The sequence below is a fragment of the Dipodomys ordii genome, unplaced genomic scaffold (genome assembly GCF_000151885.1).
Source record: "Dipodomys ordii isolate 6190 unplaced genomic scaffold, Dord_2.0 Scaffold117, whole genome shotgun sequence".
In the NCBI taxonomy this organism is placed as follows: Eukaryota; Metazoa; Chordata; class Mammalia; order Rodentia; family Heteromyidae; genus Dipodomys; species Dipodomys ordii.
Genome location: NW_012267333.1, coordinates 3,137,738 through 3,147,243, shown reverse-complemented (window position 1 = coordinate 3,147,243; position 9,506 = coordinate 3,137,738). Strand labels below are relative to the sequence as shown.

At 38.0% G+C, this 9,506-nt stretch overlaps 1 protein-coding gene across 1 annotated transcript; it reads left to right on the top strand.

Moving 5' to 3' along the window:
- Nucleotides 1-8,216: 8,216 nt before the first annotated feature.
- On the top strand, nucleotides 8,217-9,149 carry LOC105995412 (olfactory receptor 5B3-like). The gene has a single exon (XM_013029123.1). The coding sequence runs from the start codon at nucleotides 8,217-8,219 to the stop codon at nucleotides 9,147-9,149; it is 933 nt and encodes a 310-aa protein (XP_012884577.1).
- Nucleotides 9,150-9,506: the final 357 nt, after the last annotated feature.

Sequence of the window (9,506 nt, the reverse complement as noted above, 5' to 3'; positions counted from 1 at the left end):
TTCCTACTACTCTCTCATTTACTAAGAGACTTGCTAGATCTAAGTCTCCTTGGTGCTTATTATTAAAGAAGGAACAAGAAGGAAAAATCCTATGGGACAATTAAGGCCTCTATAAAAATAAGGTAATGGTTAAATGGTGACAAACGTCGAAACCCATTATATTTCTTAGAGATAAGCCGGAAACAAGTGCCTTTCAGGCGACCAGCTGTTGACCACCCAAGAATGAAGCCTTGCAGCAAGATTGTGTAACCTTTTGCCCTTTCTTATGGAGACTTTTTGCTATAAAAGTTTGTTATCCTCTGCATTAAATCGCACTCAGCATCCACTCCTAATGTGTGTGAGTTGTCTGTTTGCCACCTCCCCATATCCTATTCCAGGTTCCTCCCCTAGGTGTCCTCGGTCGACCCGACAGAACCCGGTCCGCAGCAGAGAAATAGTTGTAAACTTCTCTTGGTACTTCAGACAAACCCTAATCTAATATGCAGATGAGTGCTCTCTGATGTCATGACATGACTGAGCCTGGATAGGTTGATGAAAAAACCTGCCAACCAGGTAGTATTATTTTTCTCCTCCAGCATTTCTAACAATCTTAAATCTGTCTGTCTCCAGAATAAATAATACTTTTTAGTTCTTTTTTTTCTAAATTCTCAAATGGGATAAGCTTAAAAATCAAATTGCATGGAAAGAAGTTCTGTAGGAAGTATATAAAGTGGCTGCAAAGGTCTTTGTGATATTATATATTTGTAATCCCAGAATGAGGGAAGCTAAGGCACAAGCATTCTAAGTTCAAGACCAGTCTGAGCTACGAAGTGAAAAGACTAATTTTGGGCCAATGATTGCAGAGGTTTTGGTTCACTGTCAATCAGCTGTGTTGTTTTAGGGATATGGTGAGCCTGAACATCAGGATGGAGAGCATGTGGTGGAACAAAGCACCTTATATAATCATGGAAGATAGGAAGGAGAAAAGGAATATAGGGGCCAGGGAAAGATGTCTAAAAATCAATGACCCCAATGACCTACTTTCTCCCGCTGAGCTCCACCTTCTAAAATTTTCAGCATTACCTCACATAGCACCACCTGCTGGAGACCAGGCATTGATACATGAGACCATATAAAACATTTTCTATTCAGGCCAAACAAGTACCATTTTTTAGAGTGGTAGAATCTCTCTACCACCTGACTTCTTAGGCTGCTGGGATTACTGTAGTTATCTTCAGAATTCATATTCATTCCCATTTTTTCCTATAGAGTCCAAGTTCCTGAAGATTTCCAGTGTTGTATCTAAGTAGATCTTCTTCAGAGAAGAAACTAAGGAAGCACACTCCTGTGGAGTCAAATTGACAGCCACAGAGCAAAGGTCTTTAACTATAGCCACACAAATCAGAAAATGTGTGTGTGTGATTAAAATCACACATATAATCATATGCATATAATCAAAGGAAATTCATACTTGAAAACAGGAAGTGAAAATGTCATTGATTTGACAAGAAATCATATTGCATGTGGAAAACCAAAAAGTCTACCCAAAAGCTGTTGCACTAGTAAATGAATCTGACAGTTACAAGCTACCAAATAGATAGCCCAAAGTAAAGCAGCATGGCTCCATGACATCTATTGAATTATCTGAGTAGAAATCAAGAAAGCAATATCATACACCATAGTTCATAAAACTGCTGCAGAAGTTTTTTCACAAACTGTAAAGTTTCTACAATGCAAGTTATAAAATATTGTTCAGATATTGAATTTGACACCAGAAAATGAAAAAAAATGTCTTCTATCCATAGATAGGAAGAATGAATATTATGGAAATGTGTGTGCTACTCAAAGTAATCCTCAAATTCAGGGCAGTGTTTACAAAATTAAAAAAAGTGACCATCATCACAGAACTAGGAAAATTAGTCTTAAATTTTCATGAAACAACCAAAGTCATTTTTGAATAGAACACAGCAAGAGGCACTAAACTCGCTGACTACAAATAACTGCAATGATGCAGTAACCGACACATCATTGTCCTGGAGTAGATGCGGACACATACACAAGAATGACACAGTAAAGAGAGTAGATACAAACCTACATGTGTACAGCCAGTGTGCTTTAGAAAGTGTTGTCATTTATTGGGAAATGGAAGCAAGTGGAGATCATCGTGGTAAGTGTGATAAGCCAAGCTCAGAAAGACAAATATCAAGCCTTTTCACTCATATATATATATGTATATACATACTCATATATATGTATATACACGTATGCATATATATGTATTTTTATATATTCTAGATTTAAAAAGGGATCAAATGACATATTTGTAAAAGAAAGACCCTTTGAAAGAAGGAGAGTGAAAGGACACAATGAAAAGTGGTGAATGCCACAGAAGTCCATATATATGCAACTATATATGGACTTAATATATATATATTAATATATATATTTTATATGGACTTAATATATATATTTGCATATATATGGAGTTAATATGCAAATAACCTAATGAAGCTCAACAGAATCTAAGAAGGAAGGGAAGAGGGGAATAGTTAAGAAGACATAGTAGAGAATGTGAGGGTGATCTGGCTGTGACATTTGTCTATATGACCCCATTGATCACCAGGGTTGATTCAGCGGATCTGGCTGGTTCGGTGGGTGTTCCCTTCCTCCCTCACTACTCCATGTGTGTCACTCCAGGAGCTGAGTGCTAGGTTGAAGAGGACAACCATCATCAATAGAGGAGGATTGGTCTTGAGTCAAGTAGCCGTACTCCCCTGCTAGAACCTTTAAACAAGCTCTCAAGAAAACGTAATGCAGATGGAGTGAATTTGGCCAAAGTACATTATGTATGTATTGTAAATATCACAATTAATTGACTTGGTACCACATATTTATGCTGGTAATAAAAAGAAGTCCACAGACGGCCAAGCCATCTATGAAAAAGTTGTGCTGTATCACTCATTACCAGGGAAATTCAAATCAAAACCACAATGAGTGAGATATCACCTTGTCCCTATAAGAATAACTTTATTAAAATGACAAAGATAGCTGTTGCTCACAAGGGCATGGAGAAAGCATAACCTTTGTAAAATGTTGGGATTTTTAGATTGGAACAAGCCACTGTTGACATTGATAAGGGGGGTATTAAAAAATGAAAAATTGCATCACTGTATGGTGATAAAAATTCCTCTCCTGAGCCTGAATCCAAAGGTAATGATATTGGCATGTGAGGACGCTTGCATTCATGACCCTCACAGAGCTAGTTCCGAAGCTTAGAAATGAAAAGAAGTCAGCTGTAAATGGATAAAATGTGGTACACAAATCAGACAATACTATTCACCCATTAACATGAATTCAGTTGTGTCATGTGTAACAACAGGAAAGGAACTGAAGATGTCTACACAGGCTAGAGATACAGTTGTCAATTGATAGTCCTCATAGGTGGACCTGATTGTTTGAACTCATACAAGTTGGAAGTAGAACACTAGTTGCCAGAGTCTGTGGACAGTAGAGGAAGGATAATCATGGAAAGGATGATCAATAGGTACTAAAAGACAGAGCTGAGTGAGAAGCTCTATAGTTAAGATAGATGACCTGCTGCAATTCTAGCTGCTAGGGAAGCTGAGGATTATAGCTTAAGGCCAGCCAAAAAGTTACATGTGTGATATTTGCCTCCAGCTATGCAGGAACTAAAAATAGGAGGATCAAAGTCCAGGCTGCCCTGAGAATAGATGCAAGTTTATTAAGAAATAAAAAAGGAGAGGGGCTGGTGTCTCCAGTGGGAGAATGCCTGCCTAACAAGTACAAGTCCTGAGTTCAAATGCTAGTACCTGCAAGAAAAAGTGTGATATATTGCACTGCCCCCAAAGCTCGAAGTATGGATTTTGGAAGGCTTATCATAATGAAATGGTAACCATATTGGCAGATAAGCATGCTTAAACTTATTTTAACACTACACAACATATACATACAGGGAAAGATCACACAATACCCCATTAATATGCACAAGTACAAGCTTTTCATTTATCACTGAGGACAAATTTAATTTTTTAATAGGTAACAACCATCTTGTTCCCTATAGGCAGGTTAATTGCTTCTTCTCTAAGAAAGCAGGGTGAGGAATGTTAGGTAGTCTCACAGGGGAAATTTCCAGAATGCTAGAAGTCTCTGTATTTCTCTCCAGAGTGCTAGCCTTTGAAATCCCAATGTGACTCAAAATGAAATTGCATTATAAGAAACACATCATATGCCTTGTACTTATAGACAGCACTTATAATCCAAATGATTGCCCTTGTTAGCAAAGATCTTCTCTGACCTGATATTAACTGTGAGCCTTCATCCATGGCCAGAAAAACTACGTAAAGATAAATACCATTTGTACTTCTTCTTAAATGATGTAGTGTATCCACAGGATATTTTATAAATCCTTCTTTTTAAAGTATTTTTATTATCTTTAAGGAGTTTTACAAATCGGTTTATAAGTGCAATGAATCTTGATCATACTCTCCCTTCCTCCCAACCCATCCCTTCCCCTCGGTATTCTTAGTTTCATAGGATATGCCTTGAATATTGCGACTACAATTTCCTCCCTTTCTTTCTTCATTACTTATCATTTACAGATACAATTATGGAATATTTTTTTATTATTTCTTTTCTTTTAAGTAGGTATACAAAGGGCTTTCAATAAAACATGACAGTTGAGGGGAATGATGTGTCTTGGTTAATGTCACCTCCTCGATTGTTCTCGATTGTTCTCCACCACACTTCATTTTCTCACAAGAAGGAGATAAGGGATTGTTCAGGACAAAGAAGGAATTTGTGCTGGCTTCAAGATATTATCCTTGTAATATTCTTTCCTCTATTTTCCCTGCCTTACAGAAGTTGGGATCTTTCGGCTGCCCCCAAGAGGGAGCTCCTGTAATAGAATGCGTGCAACATTCTACGCTGACTGTTATTTTTCAGACGGGAGATCCTGAATTGACTGTTGTTTCTCTGCTAGAAAGCTGGTAAGCTTCTATATTTCACAGACATTTTAGTAAGAAGTGCTATGTATGTAAAAGAAATGGATATGTAAAACTACTATGAATGACTTGAAAATAGAGATATTTCAAACCTAATTCTTTTTTTAATTTTTATTTATTTTTTATTGTGAAAATACTATAGAGAAGGCAAGATAATGAGTACATTTCTTATCAAGCATTGTAGCCTCCTCCTTTGTTTCCTCTTCCCATCCCTTCCCAACCTTCCCCCCACCCACCAAAGTTGTAAAGTTCGTCAAACCCAATTCTTAAGTGGTGAGCGGAGTCTAGGGTATTCATGTCATAAAAGTCAATCGTTAGATATAAATAATTCATAGAACGAATCATACTTCTTTTCTAAACCTATGTATAAACACTTGTGAAGATGATGTTTTGGTTGTAGTGGCTTTATTATGTTCACCATTTATTTAAAGGTGGCATGGACTAAGGATTGGGGAGTGGAGGATGTGTATGGTCAATATACCTTATGTACACAAACTAAAGTGGAACAGTAAGCTGGGTGAGATTGGTTTGGAAAGAGAGGGGGGTAAGGAAGAATGACAGAGAGTTGAGTTTGATCAAGGTACATTGCATTCATGTATGTCCATACCAAAATTAAGCTCCCATATACAACTAATTGCTGTGAATAAAAAGCTTTAAGAATCAATCATAAGCAAAGAAAAATACCCCAGATGAAGTGATTCTCTTCAATGTGGAAAGGGTCCTAACTGTGATGCTATTTCTGGAACTGCTTTTTAAGCGTTCACTATTGTTCTTTTTTTCTTTTTAATTTTATTTTATTGTAAAGATGTTGTACAGAAGGGTTACAAAAACATGAATAAGGCAATGAGTACATTCCTTGTCGACCAATTTTACCCCTTCCCTTGTTGATGTCCCACTAACTATTATTCTTAGAAGGTGTATTTAACTCTGGAATTTTGTCTTTCTCACATATGTGCATACATATAGAATATCATGCAACTTCAAGTCTAGTTTCCTTACTAATTAAGTAATAATAATAACCATACCATACAAACACACATACACAAATACTTCATTTATTTATAAATCTCTTATTACTGGCTGTAGAACTCAATTCATGCTAAAAGACCATGTATCATAAATTGCACAAGTGTAATATCTTCAAGGGGCAGACTCATCAATAGAAGTTGAAGAAGTAAATGCGAGCCAAGAGGATAGTAGTTAGTTTAAGGTGGATATAATTCCTCAGATTTCAAGACAGAAAAAAAGAAAAGACAGAACAACTTTCAGTACTGTTACTACACAAGAATGGAGTCAAATAAAATATTTCCCAACATGGAACTTGCTATCTTAACACATTCGAGAGCTGAAGATGGATTTTCAGTTCTTGGCCTTTGTGATTTGGCTCTGGTATGAGAACAATGAGAGAAAGAATGTGATTAAAGAACAGTAGACTTTTTTTTTTTAACCAAAGTTAACTTACGGATGTCAAGGAAGAAATTTTTGACAAGTATGGCTCACATGAAATAGCCATTCTATCCTTGCAATCAGAACCAACTAAGAAATATGGGAGAGCACAGCTAATCTTAGGGTGGGAGTGTGGAAGAAGAGGCAAATTGTGGAGAGAAGGTGGAAGACTTCAGAGTAAATCTCAACTCTGGCTGCATGTCAACCTCTACTTTGATCAAAGCAGCATAGAGACCATTACCCCCATCCTAACAGCATGATAGCCAGTGCTGTTGGGCCTTGCCTTCCACTCACTGTTATGTTGCCTTTTATGTATTACCTTGTTTCTTTCTCAGAGTGATCTCATTCATGTCCTCATTGTGCTGCTGGAAATACAATGCTTGGGGAAGACAGTTACCTCTTGAGCAGTGGTTAAATATACCAGAAATCAAAGATGCTATTCCTGCATTCAGAAATGACCTCTAGAGGTTGAAGATATCCCCAGCACACCTGCAACCATACCACATTTACTATGCCTAGCATTGTGATACATGCATTCAGGAATGAAATCCTTTGACAAGTTAATCAGAAATGTATTGTTTTTCTAGCTGCAAAAGCAAAAAAGATGGTTAATTGTACATGGGTCACATTTGGCCACAATGATGAACAGAATTAGCCTAGAATGTCACATGTCCAAGCACAGGGCCAGCAGGAGCTGCTGGTTATGAGCAAGGTGGGTGTTTGCGGGGAGGTTTTGGCTATGGAAGTTCTAGATCTATTGAGAAATCATAGACAGTGGCATGTAGTGCAATCAGTTGTATCAGTGTCCTGGCCACTGGCATTCCTTAGTTCTGCTCCTCTGGCCTCAGTGGGTGAACAAGTTGGTTTAGTTGGACCTCTGCTTCATCTTTCTTCTTTTGTGCCTACACATTCGCTTCTTCTTCCTCCTTGATCTTCTGGCTAGTGGTTTCTAAGAAGATGGCACTAAGTCTGAGAATGTATATTGTTTTGAGCTATCTAATGGTCAACCCATGTACATGTGCTCATATTAATAAGCCTGAGTGATAGAGGAAAAGGTTGAAATGCAAGTCAGAGCCTTTTAGTTTATTTGGGATCTGCTAGCATTTCAAAGAATTATTATTTCACTGTTAAAAGTTTCTGTTTGCCTATTTATTTCATCTCTCAGGAGAGACAAATACAGTTAATGAGATATTATTAGTGATGAGGTCTTCATCATTCACTCAGTTCCCTCTGACATCCAAACACTCAGAAACACTGGGATGCAATTACAACTAGTAATTGTAAATTTAATTCATTTTTTTGTACTCATTCTAGACTTTTAGACACAGTTACCCCTCGGCATGGTTAAAGGTGGCATAAATCCAGGACAGAAGTTGGTAACTGATTTCATGTAAATGCAAATAAATCACCCAACATTTTGCACCACATAATTTATATTAATCTACCAAGAAGGACAGTGAATTCACATCTAAGTGTCCATAGGCACTGCTGGCAGGTTAGTATCTGGCAAGTATCAGTTTCCTGGCTGAGGAGAAGTACATTGGAAGATAGATTCAATTATACAAGTCCTTTTCATGTGTAACCCTATTAACAATTAATTTACCCACTTTGGTTCTCAAACCCATAGAAACTCAAAGTTCAGGTTGTTAGTAAGATGACCAAAATCATTGTTCTTGTACTTATACTTTCCAATTTCCACTCAAGTTCCTGATCATCGTGTTTCTTTGTCCTCTTGGCTGTAGCACACATAGAGACTCTCAAGCAACACTGATGGAGAACAGGACAGAAGTGATAGAGTTCATCCTGCTGGGACTGACCAGCGACCCAGACCTGCAAGTTCTACTCTTTATCACCTTCCTCATCATCTATATCCTCACGCTGGTTGGGAACCTGGGGATGATCCTGTTGATTCTCTTGGACTCTCGTCTCCACACCCCCATGTATGTGTTCCTTGGTCACCTGTCTGTAGTGGATTTGTGTTACTCTACAGCTGTCACTCCAAAGGTCATGGCTGAGCTCCTCGTAGGAGACCAGGTCATTTCCTACACTGCTTGTGCCACTCAGATGTTCTGCTTTTCAGGCTTTGCTAGTGCAGAAAATTACCTGTTGGCCTCAATGGCCTATGATCGTTATACAGCAGTGTGCAAACCCCTCCATTATACCACCACCATGACAACCAGTATGTGTGCATTTCTGGTCATGGGTTCCTATGCTTGTGGCGGTGTGACTGCTATCATTAACATTGGGAACATATTCAGCCTCTCCTTCTGTAGGTCCCGTGTGGTCCATCATTTCTTCTGTGATATGCCAGCAGTTATGTCTACATCTTGTTCAGATATACATGTTCATGAGCTCATTCTGATCTATGCGGCCAGCTTCAATATCTTTTTTGGTCTTCTAGTCATCTTAATCTCCTACACCTTCATTTTTCAAAGCATCCAAAAGATGCATTCCATTTCAGGACGTCAGAAAACGATCTCCACCTGTGCCTCTCATTTTACAGCTGTCTCCATATTCTATGGGACGATTATATACATGTACTTAAGGCCCAGCTCCAGTTATTCCATGGACTTTGACAAATTTTCATCTGTGTTTTACACTATGATCATCCCTGTGCTGAACCCTATGGTCTACAGCTTGAGGAACAAGGAGGTGAAGAGTGCATTCACCAAGCTTATTTCCGAGGCGAAGTTATCCTTATGATTTCTTATTTTAAGATTTTAGATGTTTAGTATCTGGACTCTCCCATGGTCTTCTCTGTACTGAGACTCGTTTACATACTACACTATATTATCAATATTCTGTACTGAAATCTTACTGCTGCAATCTATTGCTGCATAATATCTGAGTAAGAATGTATATGATATCTTTGAATCTCCTTGTAGAATACAGTATTAACTGTATCAATGTATTCAGCCAATTTCCCTGCCAATTTTTTCCTATCACATTCAATGCGAATGCATGCAAGCAGAACCTAAAATACCCAGGAACATAATAAGTCCATGCAGGTGTCCTGTATGGACACATGGATTTGTGGAGTCAGTTTGCTGTAATGAAATG